Source organism: Rissa tridactyla, chromosome 25 (assembly GCF_028500815.1).
Source record: "Rissa tridactyla isolate bRisTri1 chromosome 25, bRisTri1.patW.cur.20221130, whole genome shotgun sequence".
NCBI lineage: Eukaryota > Metazoa > Chordata > Aves > Charadriiformes > Laridae > Rissa > Rissa tridactyla.
In genome coordinates, this window is record NC_071490.1 from 1,162,162 (window position 1) to 1,181,039 (window position 18,878).

Below are 18,878 nucleotides of genomic sequence, written 5' to 3' on the forward strand. Positions count from 1 at the left end.
CCCCTTCCCTAGATCTGGTGGTGGCTGTTCTGTATGCAGTGGTGCCTCCCACAGCGAACCCCCTCATCTACAGCATGAGGAACCAGGAGCTCAAGGAGGCACTAAAGAGACTCATCCACTGTCTGCTGTTGCAGCAGGAATAAGCTGCCCTTCTCTCTTTACAGGCAATTCTGAGTTTCTCTCAGGCCAGGCTTGGTGATTTGGTCCTTTTCTTCTGCGCTTGAACGCTACCTTTGTAAACAAGTTTTAGGAATCACCACACTTCTCCAGCGGCAAGAGCCTGGTCTGTCTGACCCAGAGGCCTTCTGGAAACGGTGCCCCAGGAGCAGGATGTTTGTGCCGCCCTGGGGAGTGGGGCGCATAAGGCATTCAAGGGGGAAGTTGTTATCCTAGGGACCAAAGGTGTGAAAAAGAGAGTGATTGGCCTCCACTTCCTCACGCCATTGGTGCTCTCCAGGCTTGGGGCTGGTGGGGTGGAAAACGCTCCCTCTCTTCTGCCCCAGGAGCTGCTGTTCCCATGAGAGAAGCTCAGGCCCGGTGTCACAACTACAGGTCTCATTTCTAAGAAGGAATCCTGGACTTTGCTACTGAAAAATAGGAAAAGCCCTTCTTTGCCTGCGTGCAGTCAGTTCTCTAAGGAAGGCGGGTGGAGGTTCATGAGAGAAAGCGCAGGGCTGGGCAGGGAAGGACAAGGTTGTCCCTACGGTCTCAGACCTCAAGGGACTGCTTCTCCTGCCGGTCTCAAACTCCTTAGGAGGCACACTGGAGCAACATCAACCGGAGAATGCTGCTACCATCTCTTATCGAAACTGAAAAGGAATAAAATATATCCGTGAGAATAAAAAATAATTTTTTGTGACGTGCTCTTTGAAATCTTCGTCTGTCAGCAAGAAGTGCCTTCAAGGCACCATGATGGAGAAATTCCCCAACCCCTGTTCAGGAACCCAAGGTGCTAAAGTGCCCATACACTAATGCACACAGTGAGTTAGAGAGCTGTGGGTAGTTGCAGGGCTATGACCTTCCTGGTGTCATGGAGACATGGTGTGGTTACTCCCTGGACTGGAGGGTTGCAACGGAAGGACACAGGCTCTTTCAGAAGGACAGGCTGGAAAGTCGAGGAGGGGCAGTTGCCCTTTATGTGAGAGAGCAGCTGGAGGGCCTGGACGTCTGCCTCGTGATGGGTGAGGAGCCGACTGAGAGCTTATGGGTTAGCATTAAGAGGAGGTCTAGCTGGTCTCCAGACAAGCTTTCCAAACCCAACTTGTACTTACCCACTATCCTCATTATATATAGAAATATAGAAAATATGTATGTATACTTCTTTTCTTCCCTTAATCTCATTTGCAATTTCCCTTCCTGCTTCTTGTCCTTGCCGTCTCTTGTCCTGTCCATTCTGTCATGATCCCTGGCCAGATCATCAGCCCCACTCGGACCAAGGACCAGGGTCACAACGTGGTCTCCAAGCAGACCCTGTCTGGGATCTCGGGGCCACGCAGGCACACCACGGCGGCCAGGTCCAGGCAGACACACAGACTTGCAGAAGGACTGTGGGAGTGGTTGTGAGCTGGCACCAGGGCAGAGCTGGGGGCCATGGGGGTCAGCAGAGAAGAGCTCCAGCAGCTCCCCTTCACACCCAGCGGTGCTCCTGAGAGACGAAGGTCACATAGGAGGGGAGGCACTGTGAGGTGCGGTGCAGGAATCCACGCTGGCCACTGTGTCTTGTGGCTCCTGGCAGGTAGTGCCAGCGGCTGCTGGCCCCAAGAGACTCCCAACCCCGGGAGTGGCAATGAGTCCCCTTCCGACATTTGGGAGCTGCTGGGGCTTCAGAAGGTCTGCTGGCAGAGCTGGGGGTCGTGGTGCCCACCCTACGCTTCCAACCCATGGTGCCTCTTTGAATCCCAGAGCCATCACAGTGACTGGGGGAACAGCCGTGCCTGGCTGGTGTTTAGGGATTTTGGGATGTCCTGGCAGTGTGGCTCCTGTTCACGTCCTCATCCCTGCACCAGCACAGCCCTGCTGCCCCACATGTGGCCCCACAGTCAACGTGTGAAGGCACCACACTGTGCAGGGTGCATTCAGGGGTGGGGAAACATCCCCCTGACGTGGTCTGCACAACAGATCTTGGTGTGCAGGAGTTTGCAGACAGCCCAAGTCCGGGATCTGCCAGGGTCTGGGAATGTGTGAGCCTGGGGACGGCTGTATCTTCCCCCAGTATCGATAGGGCTGGCCACATTGTAAACCCCCCCAAATTCCAACCAATTACTGTAAAGCTTTGCAGGGTCTGGGGTTTTTGTTTCCTACTGTTGCGTGGTGGGGAGAGAGAACACTATGGAAAAGAGCTCTCAAGTTTGAACAAGTCACTGAGATTCCTGGACTGTAACTTTGAGTGAACAGTAGATCTGCTAGGAGCCTCCTAAAGGGCCTTCATCCTCTCTTCTGCCTACGGACAGCACCAGCATCACCTTTGCTGGACCCCTCAGCGTTGTGCTGACCTGCCCTTTTCCACCTGTGAGCATGAACATGTCCCAGCCCGTGCCCTGCCAACAGGCAGGTTTCTGCAGAGCAAAGAGGAGTGCAGAGAGGTTGGGATGGGGGCTGTGAGCACCGACAGGGCAAAGGCATGGGACAGGGGAACAAAACCCAGAAATGTTGTGGGAGGGAGAATTCAGAAAAGCCCTCCAATGCAGACCCCTTCCTCCGAGCAAACGCCCTTGCCTCTCTCCCACCCAGCAGAGCCTCTGCCCTCAGGGCTGTGGGGTCCAAAGCATGAACCACCTCCTCTGCAGCCAGAGCTCCACAGAGCCGTGGTGCAGCTCGCCAGCATCTTGCCCACTGTCCCCTGAAGAGCACGGGGGCTGAGAGCAGCTGCCCAGCAATGTTCATGTCATCCCTTAACGAGATACCATCATCAGGACGCTGGGCTGGAGGTGTCCTTCCAAGCTGTGAGCTGCCCTCCAGGATGTAAATCTGCCCCATAGCACCTTTGTCTAAGTCTCCCCTTATTTATCACTGTCTTTTCCTCCATGGACAGTGCCCCATTCCCTGAGACATGTCCAACAACAGCTCCATCACACAGTTCCTCCTCCTGCCATTGGCAGACACATGGGAGCTGCAGCTCTTGCACTTCTGGCTCTTCCTGGCCATCTACCTGGCTGCCCTCCTGGGCAACAGCCTCATGGTCAGTGCTGTAGCCTGTGACCACCACCTCCACAACCCCATGTACTTCTTCCTGTTCAACCTCTCCCTCCTCGACCTTGGGTCCAGCTCCACCACTGTCCCCAAATCCATGGCCAATTCCCTCTGGGACGTCAGGGATATTTCCTACTATGGATGTGTTGCACAGGCCTTTTGCTTTCTCTTCTTGGCTGGAGGGGAATATTTTCTTCTCACCGTCATGGCCTATGACCGCTACGTTGCCATCTGCAAACCCCTGAATTACAGGACCCTCCTGGGCAGCAGAGCTTGTGTCCACATGGCAGCAGCTGCCTGGGGCAGTGGTTTCCTCCACACTCTGCTGCAAACTGCCAACACATTTTCACTACCGCTCTGCCAAGGCAATGCTGTGGGCCGGTCCTTCTGTGAGATCCCCCAGATCCTCAAGCTCTCCTGTTCCAACTCCTCTCTCAGGGAAGCCTGGCTTCTTGTGGTTAGTGTCCCTCTTGGGTTTGGGTGTTTAATTTTCAGTGTGCTGTCCTACGTGCAGATCTTCAGGGCCGTGCTGGGGTTCCCCTCTGAGCAGTGACAGGACAAAGCCTTTTCCACATGCCTCCCTCACCTGGCCGTGGTCTCCCTGTATGTCAGCACTGGTATGTTTGCCTCCCTGAAGCCCCCCTCCACCTCGTCCCGGTCACTGGATCTGTTGATGGCTGTTCTGTACTCACTGCTGCCCCCGGCATTGAACCCCCTCATCTACAGCATGAGGAACCAGGAGCTCAAAGACACACTGAAGAAACTGGTTCAGAAGCAGGAATAAGCTGCCCATGTCACTTCACAAGCGCTTTCCAGTTCATCTCAGGAACCTCCTCTGTATTGGCCATTTGGTTTGTGATCATCGTGTTTTGCCAGGAATGTCTGCATCCACCCCACTTCTCCAGAGACATGAAGCCAGTCTGTCTGACCCAGGGGTCCTGTACATGTCTCTGGCGTGGTGGTACAGCTGGACACGGAGCTGTTGGAGCGGGTCCAGAGGAGGGCCACGAAGATGATCAAAGGGCTGGAGCACCTATGCTATGAGGACAGGCTGAGGGAGTTGGGGTTGTTCAGCCTGGAGAAGAGAAGGCTCTGGGGAGACCTTATAGTGGCCTTCCAGTACCTGAAGGGGGCCTACAGGAAAGCCGGGGAGGGGCTGCTGGCAAGGGCATGTAGCGATAGGACGAGGGGCAATGGTTTAAACTAGGGCAGGGCAGGTTTAGATGAGACATTAGGATGAAGTTCTTTACAATGAGGGTGGTGAAACACTGGCCCAGGTTGCCCAGAGAGGGGGTGGAGGCCCCATCCCTGGAGACGTTCAAGGCCAGGCTGGATGAGACTCTGAGCAACCTGATCTAGTTAAAGATGTGGTCAATGGAGTTAAATCCAGCTGGCGGCCAGTCACAAGTGGTGTCCCTCAGGGCTTGGTGTTGGGACCATTTCTGTTTAACATCTTTATTGACGATCTTTATAAGGACATAGAGTGTATCATCAGGAAGTTTGCAGATGACACAAAGCTAAGCGGGAGTGTTGATCTGCATGAGGATAGGGAGGCTCTACAGAGAGACTTGGATAGATTGGACCGATGGGCCATCGTTAATGGAATGTGCTTCAACAAGGCCAAGTGCCGGGTCCTGCACTTGGGCCACAACAACCCCATGCATTGCTACAGGCTTGGGGCAGTGTGGCTGGAGAGCTGCCTGGCAGAAAAGGACCTGAGGGTTCTAATTGACAAGGGGCTGAACATGAGCCAGCAGTGTGCCCAGGTGGCCAAGAAAGACAATGGCATCCTGGCTTGTATTGGAACTAGTGTGACCAGCAGAAGGAGGGAGGTGATTGTCCCCCTGTACTCAGCACTGGTGAGGCCACACCTGGAGTATTGTGTCCGGTTTTGGGCACCTCAATACGAGAGAGATATCGAGGTGCTGGAGCAAGTGCAGAGGAGGGCAACGAAGCTGGTGAAGGGCTTGGAGAATAAATCTTGTGAGGAGCGATTGAAGGAGCTGGGAGTGTTTAGTTTGAGGAAGAGGAGGCTGAGGGGAGACCTCATCGCTCTCTACAACTACTTGAAAGGCCATTGTAGAGAGGTTGGTGCTGGTCTCTTCTCACAGGTAATTAGCGATAGAACAAGGGGGAATGACTTTAAGCTGCAGCAGGGTAGGTTTAGACTGGACATTAGGAAAAAAGTTTTCACAGAAAGAGTGGTCAGACACTGGAATAGGCTGCCCAGGGAGGTGGTGGAGTCACCATCCCTGAATGTGTTTAAGAGTCGTTTAGATGTGGTGTTAGGGGTTATGGTCTAGGGGACAACTTTGTAGAGTGGGGTTGATGGTTGGACTCGATGATCGCAAGGGCCTTCTCCAACCTGAATGATTCTATGACTCTATGATTCTATGCCCCTGCTCACTGCAGGGGAGTTGGACTTGATGGCCTTTAAAGGTCCCTTCCAACCCAACACGTTCTGTGATTCTATGACTCCTGTGTCACATCTCTGTAATAAGGGAGATTTCCTCAGTGCAAGTGTCTGGAGGTTGGACTTTTCTTCCAAAGCTGAAGTCAAGAGCAGGCTGAAGAGGTTGTCCCTACAAGGCCATGCTGCTGTGCTTGGGTTCTTTATGGGCTCAGGGCAGGAGGGCATGGGGTGATGTGCTGGGGAAGGCCTGGGCTGATCTTTCACATGTGGGTGACCCCCGCCCCTGGAGATGGTGAATGCTCAGAAGGGATGTGCCTGGGACTGTCTCCCTGCGGCTTTTGGGCACCACAGCCTGCTCACTCTGCAGAGCAGCACCACCAGCTCAGGGCTCTGCAGGTGTTCGTGGTGTGGACCCCCTGCCCAGCCCCCACCTGCAGCTCCCGAGGGGCTCTGGTCTCCCACATGTCCTCTGTGATACCTGCCAGTCCCAGGCAAACACCTCAGGTACAGTGAGGCCTCCCAAAAAGGCACTGGAAGTTTATGGTCAGGCAACTGAGGTCTGCCTGGAAAGGTGAACGACTTTTTTTGAACTAGGCTTTTTTTTTTTTTAAATATGGGCTCATATTCATCAGTCGAAACAATTGAGTACTTTTATTAAAATGACGATGTTTTCCCCACCATGCCACAACGGGAATTTCCAGGGAGTGCACTAGTCGTAGGAGAAGTATTGATCTTCCCCTCTACTTGCATTGCCACTACTCTGTCTACTACCCTGTGTGTTGAATCTCCCTCACCTTTCAGGTGTTCCCACCTCTCCTGATTAAGTGACAGTGTCTAAGGGCATCTTTTCAGCAGACCGTCTGGACATATGCCCTTCCCATGGCTCTCCAGATTTCCCCCTCCCCTTGCTCTTCTATCAGTCAGACTCCTCCAAACTATCTGGTTGCTGCGTTGGCCTTCAGGGAGTTAGGAACTTGCTGCCTCTCTGAGAAGTCTGATGAACCCTTGAGGCAACTCCTTAAGTATGTTTCTATCTATATTTTCCTAGTGCTCTCTCTAAACCGGTTCTCGTACGGATATGCCTTGTGGAAGGTGACCCTCGTTAGATGCAGCTTGCACTTGGCATGTAGTAGAGGAGAGAGTTTTAAAGCTTATTGAGTTGCATCATGTGTAGCTTTTGTTCTTTAGGCAATGAGGAGAAGTCCTCCTGTGCCTGCATGCAGGCAGTTCCCTGAGGAAAGCAGGTGGGAATTGGTGCCAAGGAGCTGTAACATCCAGCTGCGGACTTCAGTGGAGAAGTCTGATGTAAGGACAAGTGCCGCAAGGCCCAGGGGGCCGATCAGAGGAACGGTGGGCTTGGGGAGGTGAGGAGCAGGGATGCCCCTTGAGTGTGTGGCCTCAAGGGACTGCTTTTCCTTCCTGCCCATACCTGCTTAGGTGACCCTCTGGATCAATACCAATTTGAGACTGCTGCTATCGCTGCTTCGTAAACTGGAAAATAAAAACAAATGCCTTTAAAATGGAAAACTCCCTTCTCATTATGTCCTCGTTGAAGTCTCCCTCTGTAACTACCAGCCTGAAAGCTCTCCAATTAGCTGCAGGAGTCTTGAGGACTTGAAGAAAGTTACGGGAAGAGACAAGGCACACGAGGGCTCTCTGCCTTGTAATGAGCCCCACGGTGGGTTCGGTGCTGAGCCCGTGGACCCGCAGCGCCGAGGGGAGGTTGCACAAACTGCTCAAGGAGTCAGAAAGAAATGCTGAAGTGTCTTGGAGCATTAACAAGCCCCACCGAGGGCTATTACCAAGACGGCCACCCCTTGGACTCGTTAGAGCAGAAGTTCGGAGGCGGCGATGACAGGCAGGCAAAGTGCCGGTGGCTCCGACGCTGCGTGAAGCCTTGGTGTGCTTTATGAAGCCAAATGCCAAGCCCTGACCCCAGCCCCTCACCCTCAGGAGAGAGACCCCGTCCATCACACATGGCTGAGAGCTTTCATGGGTTGCGGGGGGGTGTGGTGCCAAGTGAAGGACAACAGTACGACACCTCCCAGCCTCGCCGGGGGGCGCAAGAAGGCAACGTGGCCTCGGTGCCATGGGAACAATGTGTCTCCTCATAGGCCCTGGTGGCAGAGACATCAGCCATAGCCAAGGGGACAAAGAGCTCAGTTCTGTCAGGGCTTTTCGGCCTTGACGGCACCCTTGGCCATCTCCACCATAGGCTGTCCTACACCATCCCATGCCTGCGCCTCTTTCCCTGCAGACTGTAGACACCCAACACACTTCCCCACCTTGTTCTCACCCTGGCACGTCCCTGCCTTTACTGACATCTCTCCATCCTCACTGGCTGCTCCTTCAAATGCAAAATCATGGGTCAACGCAGACTCCCTCTGAGTGACCTGTTGCGCCAAAGCACCACCTTCCTTCAACTGACATTTCGGTCTCCTCACGTCCATCTGGACATTCAAAACTGCAGTTTCTCATGGCTTTCCTGTCTCGTGCTCTTTCCCTCTACCAAAAACCACGCGATCATCTCTGACAGTAACAGTCAAGCTTTCTGAAGCTACTATTATTCTTCCCTGAGCTGCCACTTCACCAGGCCAATGCGGTCCCCACCTCTCAGCCTTTCCGCACATGGTCCCTAACCCCATCTTGGTAGCCCTCCTATGGGCCCACTCCAGTTCCTCCCCGCTCCTCCAGAAGAGAGAGCCCCACATGAGGACACACTATTCCAGATGTGGCCACACCCGTGCTAAGTCCTGGGGGTGATAACTCCCCTTGCCTGGATGGCCACGCTCCTCCCGGCGCAGCCCAATGTGCACGTGGCCGTATTCATGGTTAGCACCACGGTCCTGTATGGCATCGCTCGTAATGCCCAGGCCCTTCTCCTCCAGGTTGCTCCTCATTCAGTTCAGGTCCAAGCCTGCTTTGATGTACAGGGTTGTTTTGTCCCCTAACGTAGAAGATGATAAGGAGAAGATCCCATCTCCTTGAAATCTTCTTGAGGTTTCTGTTGGCGTAATCCCTGAGTTTCTCAAGGTGCGCTTGGACTGAAGCTCCATTGTGCCTGCTGTTAGTGTGAGCGTGCTTTCCCGCTCATCATCAACATGAGTGCTTTCCCGACCATCATCAGGGAAAATGCCTGTAGTGGATGGCAACACTGGAAGGGACCTCAGGAGGTCTCTACCCCAATCGTCTGCTCACAGCAGGGTCAGCCATCAGGTTGCACCAGCTTGCGCAGGATTTTATTCATTTTTGGCCTGAAAACCTCCAAAGATGGAGATGGCACCAGCTCTCTGGGAAACATTCTTGTTGGTCATTGGCCGTCATCCTCCCATCACGTACCGTGGTGAAGAGCCCGACTCCTCCAGTTACCTCCTGAAAGGGGTGGGAAGGCTCTTCTGTGGTCTCCCCAAAGTCACCTTTTCTTCTGACTGAACAAATCCAGCTCGCTCAGCCTCCCTTACAGCTGACAGCTGACCTTACAACTGCACCCCTGAGATGTTTAAGACTCTTCCAATCCTGTTGGCTTCTCTTGGATGTGCAAAGGATGTCACGGTTGTGAGAGTGTCGTCATCCTCCTGCCATGGCTTTTTGCCTGTGTCTCTCTCCCTTGTCACCTTGATGTCACGCACAGGTGTTGTGGGCTGTGAAGAGGGCGTGATCTGAACAAGTAGCCATTCACAAATGAACTTGGAACTCAAAATGCTGCAGGCCCAAGAGCCAACATCACACTGTGAGAGGGGCTGGTGCTGTGTTTGCCACACTTGGTGCTAAGCCACGTGCAGAGGAGGAATTCACGTCTACAAGAATCGCACTAACTGCTGTCAGTGGTGGCAGAAACACCAAAGCATTCAGATCAGAAGGGACCTTGGGAAGTCTCTAGACCAACCTTCCACTCACGTGAGGAGGAGCACTGAATTCCCACCAAGTTCCTCAGGGCTTCGCCCAACAATGTCCTGGAAATGTTTTGAAATGGGGGCTTTTCTAAGATCGTCAGGGGGCTCCAGGGTACCCTCTGAGGAAGGTGTGGGTGCCAGATAAGGAGAGACACAGGATTCCTTGACCCTCAACAAGCTGCTAGAAACCTCTGGAAGCTTCTAAAAAACTCCTTCTGCTGCCTTTGATCAACAAGTGCATTGCTGAGAGGCTGCTGAAGCTATTCCAGCCCTTGGACTGTTACTCCCTGCTGCTCTTCCAAGAAGGCACCAATGACATAGCCAGACTTGGATCTACAGGCCAGCCAGCCTCATCTTGATCCCTAGGAACAAGAAGGAGCAGCTAATCGTGGAAACCATTTCCAGGCACGTGAACAACAAGAAAATCACCAGGCGTAGCCACCATGGATTCGAGGAGGAGACCAACCTGATAAACTTCTGCAAGAAAATGACTAGCCAGGTCCCAGAGATTGAGGGAAGGGCACCTAGTATCCAATTTATGGTTTATTTTTTTCTTTTTATCATATCACAAATCTTTCTCTGGGTATGGGTTTCCTGATAAGAAAACCATTTCCCAGTTCTGGGTGCAATCTACCACAGAGGCACTTATAAGGGAAGGCGATGAGGGCACCTTGCCCACCGAGATCAAAAGGATAATGCAATCCCTGAAAAAGGATTTCCAGTCTTGGTGGCGTTTGCTTACGTTCACTTATGACCTCACCAGCAGTAAAGCCACAGCTTTTGTTGTGACAATACGCAATGCTTCCGTACCCACCATATGTCCAGTCATTGCGCTGGGATTAAGCCACCGTGGAACCGTCCTCTGTCCCTTAGAACATAGAGTATGGGCCCAAGAGCATGGGAACAAACGGCAAACCATTGATGTTCACGCGTGTGGTGTATGGGACCATGGTACCGCACCAAAATTTGGCAAAAGATGAAACAAATGATGTCAATAATTTGACTAGAGTGTGGCAATGAAGGGAGACAGTGTCATGGTGTGAGGGCTCGGCAGGGAAAACAGCCCCAGCACAACAGCAGGTGGAGGAGCAGAGCCCGGGCTTTGTCCCCGGGAGGTTCCCCAGGACCTTGCTGGCCGAGCAGGGTCAGTGCTCCGCAGACCTCCCTCTGTCACCTGCAGACCTTCCTCTCTCACCTGAGGACCTCCCCTGCAGGGATGGAGTGCCCACACAGCAGGGAAGGCATTTGAGGGGCGAGCGTCACTGGGGTAACTGCCTTTGGAGCAGCCCCTCTGTCCATAAAGAACTCAAAAACCTCTACACCTTCATGTTAGTGTCCCTGCTTCTTCTCCAGGTGCGGCTGAAAATGTAATTCCCTGTAGCAAAGGGGGAAACCCCTTTGCCCATGAGTGACATGGGCTGACCCCGGGAGGCAGCTGAGCCCCACGCCAATAGTGGATGGAGGAGAGGACGGGAAGGGTAAAAGGGAGACAATGCATCGGTCGAGATAAAGACAGTTTAATAGGTGAAGCAAAAGCTGCCTGTGCAAACAGGGAAGGGGCACTTGGGGATCTCCTGGTGTGAAGAGAGGGAAGAGGGGGTGAGCGAGTAGAGAGCAGGACATCACGGCAGGCAGAACTTCCTCACAGCTTCAAAGTGAGAAGAGCCTTGGGTGGGAAAAGCTCCATTGCAGAGGATGCCTTTCACCTGCCGCGCCGTGGATCGCAGGCTCACTCCTTCTGGGTCACTCTGCCTGGGACTGATGCCAAGCAAACCAGGTCGCGATCACCATGTGGATTCCTGGTTTACTCACAGCCTCCCTGCAACTTCCCGCAGCTGCAGAAAGTGCGACCATAGGATATCAGCCAGTGGGCGTAAACCTCGCTGGTCATGTTTCCCATAGCCCTGGTGAGGAGGCCTGTACACGAGGTGTGCTACGTTCCTCCGTGACGTGTTCTGAGACGGGCAAAATGCTCCCAGACCTGCCTCTTGGCCTTTCTGTGCCCCGGGCCACCCCGGCTTTAGATGTTCCCTATGCCTTCAGATGGAGTGAGAGACCAGGTGCTCTGGGAGGGAAGAGGAGAACATCTTCTCCCGGAGGAGACATACATGAACATAGCAGAGAGCGGTACAAGCAAACAGGGCGGTCAATTCTGCACTCCGTGGCAAGCATCTTGCAGGAAAAGCTTTAAAAATTCTAACAGAATTCTATGTGGGGACACTACACACCTCTCTTCCCTTGTTGCTAGAGGGGTTTTAAAGAAAATCTTCATGGTTACCTCCAGCGGAATCCCATAATCACATAAAACAAAAACATCAATAGTTGCCTGAAGAATTCCCTCCAGTTGTAGTTATTATTGCCATATCCCTGCTCCTGTCCAAAGCCGCCAAAGTGTCCCGAACCCGGTCCAGAGGGGCCTCCTTTACCACCAAAGAGTTGCAGACACAGTTCAAACGGGCCTCCTTTACCACCAAAGGGTCCCGGACCCAGTCCAAAGGGGCCTCCTTTACCACCGAAGTCACCACTGGAACAGCCGCTCTCTTCCTGTGAAGAGAGTCAGATTGTCAGCAAGGGCACGGTGTGTGCTGTGGGAGTGGCACAGAGCCAAGAATCAATGGGAGGGACCCAGCTGGGACCCCTTCGCCATTCCTGCCTCTTAGCCACATCGTGGCACCTGCACCCTCCCACTTCGTACCTTCGATTTACGTTTGCTGGTCTTCGGGTGCTCCTCCCGCCGCTTCTTAGGCTGATCCTCCAGCTTCTTTCTCAGACGAGCCACCTCTTCTTCGGTGCTGTGCAACTTGTCCTGCAGCTTCTGCTTGTCTTCAGCCTCCTGCTTCCACCGGGCATCCCACTCCTGCTGAGCTCTCTCATACTGCTGTTGCACATCTGGGGACGGAGAAAGAGAGGTGTTGCAAAGGCAGGAGCTGAGCCCACAAGCCCCCGGGGAGTACTGTTGTGTGCCCCCCACCAAGCTTGGCCGTCTACAGGCAGTGACATTTCTCCTGCCCACAAGTTACCTTTCAGCTCCTTGTCCTTCTTTTCCAGGGCGAGGTCTATGTTGAGGATGTTCTTGTCCAGAGCCTCTCTGCGTTGGAGGAACTCCTGCAGGACGGCATCAGCCTGTAGGAGCACAGGTAGAAGAGGAGTCAAGGGCAGAAACAGCAGCTGGGGGAAATGGTTACGTGGGGGAAGGGGATGGGACGTGGAGCCTCTTCCCGGCAGGGGAGCTGCTCTTGTTCCTACCATCACCCCCTTGCCAGGCAGTTCCCCATATTTCTCCAACAGCGCCTGCTGGTCTCCTTCGAACAGCTGGTGACCCCCCGGCACATTGTAGACACCATCAGTGATTTTTCTGTCCAAGTCCTGGAAGAGGTCCCTGAGCGCGGCCTCGCACTTCTCACGGGACGCCTGCTCGTTGTCCCTGCAGAACTTGTCCTTGATTGCCTCCACCTGGCACTGTCCGGAAAGGGGCAGAGGGAAGGAATCAGCCCAGGTTGAGCTGCGGCCACCGCTCTCACGCCGGGCAAAAATCAAGCCCTGTTGACATGGAAACTGGGATCGCCAGTCCGTGGGGTAATCGGCCGGGAGGAGATGGGGGGGAGGCCATTCTGTGCTCAGGAACATCTCTGGACCAAGGTGCCCAGGAGCAGAGAGCACGCCAGGGACCACGGGCTTCACAAAAGACAGGGGCAAGAATTAGTCGGCAGGAGAGGGGAAGCGTGGAAGGCTACAGGCTTCCAGCCAGGGCAGAGACACATCTGGGCTGGGGCAAGAGAGCGGGCAGGGCTGAGCCTCGTCCCCTTTGCAGCACGGCTTTTGAACCTAGGGAGAAGAGGTGGTGCAGCAGGACAACTGACAGCCTGCAGAACGTGAGAGCGGGCCTTGGGACCGAGTCTGCTCTGCAGAGGGCACAGCAGTGTCCTCTGGCAGGAGGCAGGAGACCCCCTCCCCCCAGGACCATGCTATTTCCCCAAAGCTAAGGGGATGGTGGTGTCCCTGGGGGAATCCTGGCTGGGCTGGGGACCACCTACTGTAAGATCTGCCAGGAAAGAGCAGATCTCCTCCTGGAACGCCTGTTTCTGGAACAGCTCCAGCGTCTCCCGCTCGCACTGGGTGTGCAGATCCAGTAGCTCCTGAACCGTCTCCGTCGGCAGCTTCACCCGCCGCTCCATCAGGTCCTGGTACAACGTCACAGCCTCTTTCACTGCCGCTGCATTTACAGTCTTTGCCAGGGCGAGCACCGCGCTCTCCAGGCACGGCACTGCCCCGCTCCGGATGGTCTCCACGTAGCTCTCTGCCAGTTTCCCCAGCACTGCCAAGGAGGACCAAGGATGAGAGATCTGCAGCCTGAACAAAACACCGGCTCCCGTTCGCCGCTGGCTCCTGCCGTATCCCTGCTGCCTGCCTGCCACAGCCTTCCTGAACTTCCTTTCCTAACTCTTTCCCACCCCGTCTACAGCATCCAGCGGCTCCAGATCCACAGGCAGGGACAGCAGCCAGCAGAAAACCTCTCCCTTTCCCCACCTCCACCATTTGGCTGGGCATTTGATCCTTCCCCAGAGGCAGAGCCAAGAGGTGCTGGCCATCCAACCCTCTGCACAGCAGCACTCACGGGTCCCTGTTATGGTGCGGCCACAAGGGATGGTCTTAGGCGGAGACTTTTCCCAGATGTGGCTGCAGAATTTCTCCACCTGCTGCCGGAATTCACAATCGATCTCATCGTCCTGAAGCTCCTCCAAGCGAACCAGGTCCCTCCTGTGGGCCGGCTGGTAAAAAACAAAGCACTTGCGATCCCGAAAGAACTGGCAGATGCATTCCCGGGGCTGGTTGTAGCGTTGGGTCTCTGGGCTGCTACCTGTGGGGTAGGAGCACACGGAGCAAGTTCACCGGGGCTTGGGCTGTTGTTGACTTACACTGAAATGCTGCTGGGGTTGGACGTCTCCAGCAGCACAGCACCGTTCCCTTACCAGCCTTTAACTTGAGTGCATTCTCCAAGTATTCGTCCTCAGAGATTTCCTTCCCATCCACCTCCAGCTGCAGTGTGAAGTCCCGGACCGTCCACACAAAAGTCGGGAAGATGGGGGCAACGTTTTCTGAATCCTCCAGTTCATCTTCGCTCTGCTCGGGTGCTGCTTTCAACTTGACCTGCTCAGTCAGCTTCATCACATAGCTAGGGAGCTGGCTAAGGAAACAGGGACCTCAGCTCTGAATGCAGGGGCATCGCCACCCTGCAACCGCTCAGCACTTCACGGGCAAGAGAGGAGACTCTGCGGGGACAGAGAACAGCCGGGAACCACCGGAAGGAAGAGGGAGAAAACCCCTCAGCCTGGAGGTCCACCACATGGCACTCCTAAGGACTCAAAGCACAGCACTGGGCACCACCAGAAGGTCCTTTGGCTGTTTGAGGAACTAGGATTTGTCAAACCCTTGCCCACCACTCAGGGAGAGGAGGGCACCCCTCCTGCTGCTGTCCCACCAAGGATACTGCAGCTGGTCCACGGCTTGCTGGTCAATGGTGCCTTTGCTGTTGTAGATCAGGGTGCTGGAGAGCAGCACGGTCAGCACAAAGATCCACATGTCGTTCTTCATGTCACCCTGGAGGAAGTACCCTTGGCTCTTACCAAGACCCCGTAAGTCTTGGGGGCAAAGCCCCACATGCCCAGACCCTCAATGCTCCTTACCGACAGGCCACGGCAAGACCAGGTCTTGGAGAGACCCACCCCCATGCCATCACCACCTCCTTCTCGAGCTGGACTTATCCTCAGCTCTTAACTCTCAGGGTCCCACACACCTCTAGCAAAGTGCTCCCTGAGCTCCTCTGTCCTGTTCTGCTGCTCTTTCCCAGAAAAGCAGAGGAGTTTGGCACCTTGTCTGCCCCAGCCTCCTTCCCCATGGCCTCTGGCTCTTCCCAGCACGCTGGCTGAAGCCACCACAGGTGGTGGGAACCCCCCCGGCCTCTGGTCACCATGGCTGGTGACAAAGTGCTGGGAATGCACAAAGGCAGCGGCCGCTTCTTCCACACCTTCTCCACGTCGCCCAGCCCTTCCGTGTCCAGCAGCACCAGAGTGTGTCCAGGCTTGCACGGGTGAGGTACACACCACATCCAGATACCTCTGGTGTGGGACTGCACACCACTGCCCAAGGAGAAACCTGTGGGGAGGTCGCAAGGGTCTCAACAGCGTTCGATACAGGTACGTTGGGCATCCGGGGCCGGGACCTCTCTCACCTTTCCTCTGACAAGCCAGCCTGTTCATGAGGTAGGACTTGCCAGTGCGGTACAGCCCTGTGATGGCCACCACCACCACGGGCTGGGTGATCCCTGACAGCACCTGCAGGGCCTCCTGCTGGACCACCAGCCCCTTCATCCGCGTGTTCTCAATGAGGCACACGGGCTCCGGCATGTGGATTTCAGATGCCATAGCTGACGGCAAACACAGCCTGGAGAGGAGACTACAAGACGGGATGGTTAACACGGTGGGGACCTTCCACCCGCCTCCTCTTTTTCCCCATTGCAAGCGCTGCTGTGAAGACAACGATGGCGGGATGGTGGGAGCGCTCTGGCGCTACGTCCTGAGCACCGCTTTGAAGTTTGCTGAGTGGAGAAATGTGCAAAAATGGGGGTGGGACATAGCGATGGCCTCAGGCAGGGCTCGAGACGAGAGGATCAACTGGAGAGTCACACCAGCCCCAAGGAAAGGAGAGGTCAGGTGGCGAGGCTGAAGCTGAGGGGAGGACCCCAAGAATTTTTTCATTAATTTCTTATGCCAAACCCCATCAAAGCCCCTCTCACCCCCCGCTGTGCCTCCCACAGGGACATGCGTGCTGCTGGCCTATGCAAGGCACCCATCTCTCCTTTCCTCCTCCCACACGTTCATCACTGATGCCCTGGCGTCCCTGTCCCTTGCTGGGGTCCCTGTCCCTTGCTGCAGTCAGCAGGAGCCATTCCGCAGCCCCAGCGTCCAGGGCTGCTTGCACGGGGTGGGGAGGAGGCATCAGGGGAAGGGACTCACCGTCGTCTTCGTCGCCTGCCCTGGGCTGCAAGAGCTTTGCTGCAGCCTGGCTCCTGCCCGCCTTTGTCCTGTGCCCTGGGCCTGCACCTCCCCTCCTGTTCCCGGAAAGGAAGTGAGTCAGAGGCGAAAATGAAAGCCATCAGCTCAGAACCAACACTCCGAGCAGGCAAGACAGAGATGGTTTAATAAGTGAAGGAACAACAACGAAAAACAAACAACGCCACAGCAAACCCTCACCTCCCCCCAGCTGCCCGGGCTGTTTCAGAGCTGCACCCACCTTGGGAGACATCCCCCGACCCCCTTCTTCCTCGACCCCACCACTTTTTCCTGCTGACCGTGGCCTTATCTAGTGGGGAAGGGTGGGGAGATACGGGAAGAGGTTTCCTGGAGGAGCTGTGGATTCCCCATGGAACTTGCACATGACCCACCGTTGGACGTGCTCAAGGTCCAGTTGGACGGGGCTTTGAAAAACCTGATCGAGTGCAAGATGTCCCTGCTCACGGCGGGAGTTCAGACTAGATGATTTTTGAAGGTCCTGGCCATGTCCTCACCCAACCTCTTGCCCACCCCCAGACCACTCACTGGTGGGGTGGTGTGAGCAGCAGAAAAGGCCCTTATTCTGTGTAAGCGCCGCTCAGCAATAGAGAAAACACCCCCGTGTTATCAACGCTGCTTTCAGCACAGTCCAAAGCACAGCCACATGCAGACTACAAGGAAGAAAATCAACTCCATCCCAGCCAAGACCAGCACAGGGTGAACAAGAAGTTGGGAGGGGACACAGCTGGGACACCTGACCTGACCTCCACCCGACCATTCTGCTGGGTTAAACCACCACCAGCCAACGCCATCACCAGCCCCTCCCAGGCTCCAGTCAACCCCATGGACGTGGAGGCAGCAAAAGGGCTCAGCCCATGCACAGACCCAGAACCTGCCCCACTACAACCTCCCGGACGCCCTGGGACTTGCTCCGGCAATGGCGAGCTCCACGGACACTGCCCACTCCTGGGCTTTGACTCCTCTCTGAGGACCTCACAAGCCCTGCCCTCTTCCAGGAACATCAAGGGGATTGACACTGGGGGACAAGAGGCTGCCCCTCCTGTCACGGGCACAGCGGGGAGGAGAGGAGAGCTTAGGGCACAGGGTGCGAGCCTGGGCGAGTCCTAACTTGCATGCAAAGCCATGGGGGGATGAACACCTGCTCCCAGACACCCATTCCCCTCGCTCCATCCCAGAGCCTGAGCAGACCTTTGGACCTCATCCTCCTCCCACCCGCTGGCATCCCCGTCACTTGCTGGGGTCCCTGTCACTTGCTGGGGTCCCTGTTCCTTGCTGGGGTCAGCAGGAGCCATTCCACAGCCCCAGCGTCCAGGGCTGCTTGCACGGGGTGGGGAGGAGGCATCAGGGGAAGGGACTCACCGTCGTCTTCGTCGCCTGCCCTGGGCTGCAAGAGCTTTGCTGCAGCCTGGCTCCTGCCTGCCTTTATCCTGTGCCCTGAGCCTGCACCTCCCCCCTCTTCCAGGAAAGGAAGTGTGTCGGAGGGCAAAAGTGAAAGCCATCAGCTCAGCACAAACACTTGGAGCAGGGAAGACAGAGATGGTTTAATAAGTGAAGGAATAACAACGAAAAAGAAACAACGCCACAGCAAACCCTCACCTCCTCCCAGCTGCCCGGGCCGTTTCAGAGCTGCACCCACCTTGGGAGACATCCCCCGACCCCCTTCTTCCTCAACCCCACCGCTTTTTCCTGCTGACCGTGGCTTTATCTTGTGGGGAAGGGTGGGGACATATGGGAAGAGGTTTCCCTTTGGATTCCCCATCAGGACAGGTGACCAAAAATTGACCAACAGGGGTATTCCATCCCGTCTGCCCCATGCTCGGTATCAAAGCTGAGGGATCAAAGGGTCAGCTCTCTTCCTTCAATGGCCGACGTCCAAGGAGGGCCCTGTCTGCTCATCTGCCTTTGATCCCGATCCGTGTGTTCCTCACTCCAACTCTGGAGCCCGGTTCCCACCGGTCGCTGAGCCCAGTCTGGGACTTCCCCAGTGCCTGCCGGTAACGTCGTCCTGGGAACTTAATACCATTCTGTATATACAGTATCTATTTATCTATGTATATATGTGTCACTCGCAAGGAGACCAGCTCCAGGGCAGGTAAGTCCGCACTGGGGAAGGGAATCACGGCAAAAAAGGGCCAGCTAGGGGCTCGTTTTCGAGGCTTTTCGAAGCCAGGAGAAGCCGCCAGCCTGGGCCAGTACCTGGCACTTTCAGGGGGCGGAGGCAGCTGAGGAGCCGAGGGCGGAGCCAGCGCCCCCCGGCGGCAGGTGTGAACGAGCAGGGGGTGGGACCGACCCCCCCTCCTAAAAGAAGCCCTT

The 18,878-nt window shown here is 55.3% G+C and overlaps 2 protein-coding genes across 3 annotated transcripts; one reads left to right on the forward strand and one right to left on the reverse strand.

Moving 5' to 3' along the window:
• The first annotated feature begins 3,049 nt into the window (after window positions 1-3,049).
• LOC128901376 (olfactory receptor 14I1-like) lies at window positions 3,050-3,973 on the forward strand. Its single transcript, XM_054183340.1, has 2 exons — window positions 3,050-3,445; window positions 3,827-3,973. The coding sequence occupies exons 1-2, from the start codon at window positions 3,050-3,052 to the stop codon at window positions 3,971-3,973; spliced, it is 543 nt and encodes a 180-aa protein (XP_054039315.1).
• Window positions 3,974-10,996: 7,023 nt separating this feature from the next.
• LOC128901410 (guanylate-binding protein 1-like) lies at window positions 10,997-18,073 on the reverse strand. Of its 2 annotated transcripts, none has more exons than XM_054183373.1 (12): window positions 17,925-18,073; window positions 16,509-16,603; window positions 15,725-15,936; window positions 15,521-15,648; window positions 14,984-15,093; window positions 14,466-14,668; window positions 14,111-14,353; window positions 13,530-13,810; window positions 12,742-12,954; window positions 12,516-12,618; window positions 12,191-12,384; window positions 10,997-12,039 (listed from the first exon to the last, which is right to left on the reverse strand). In XM_054183373.1, the coding sequence occupies exons 3-12, from the start codon at window positions 15,915-15,917 to the stop codon at window positions 11,770-11,772; spliced, it is 1,938 nt and encodes a 645-aa protein (XP_054039348.1). In that variant the 5' UTR covers window positions 15,918-15,936; window positions 16,509-16,603; window positions 17,925-18,073; the 3' UTR covers window positions 10,997-11,769. The 2 variants fall into 2 exon arrangements, with proteins under 2 accessions (XP_054039348.1, XP_054039347.1); XM_054183372.1 differs by having other exon boundaries at window positions 15,725-15,948.
• Between the last annotated feature and the right edge of the window lie 805 nt (window positions 18,074-18,878).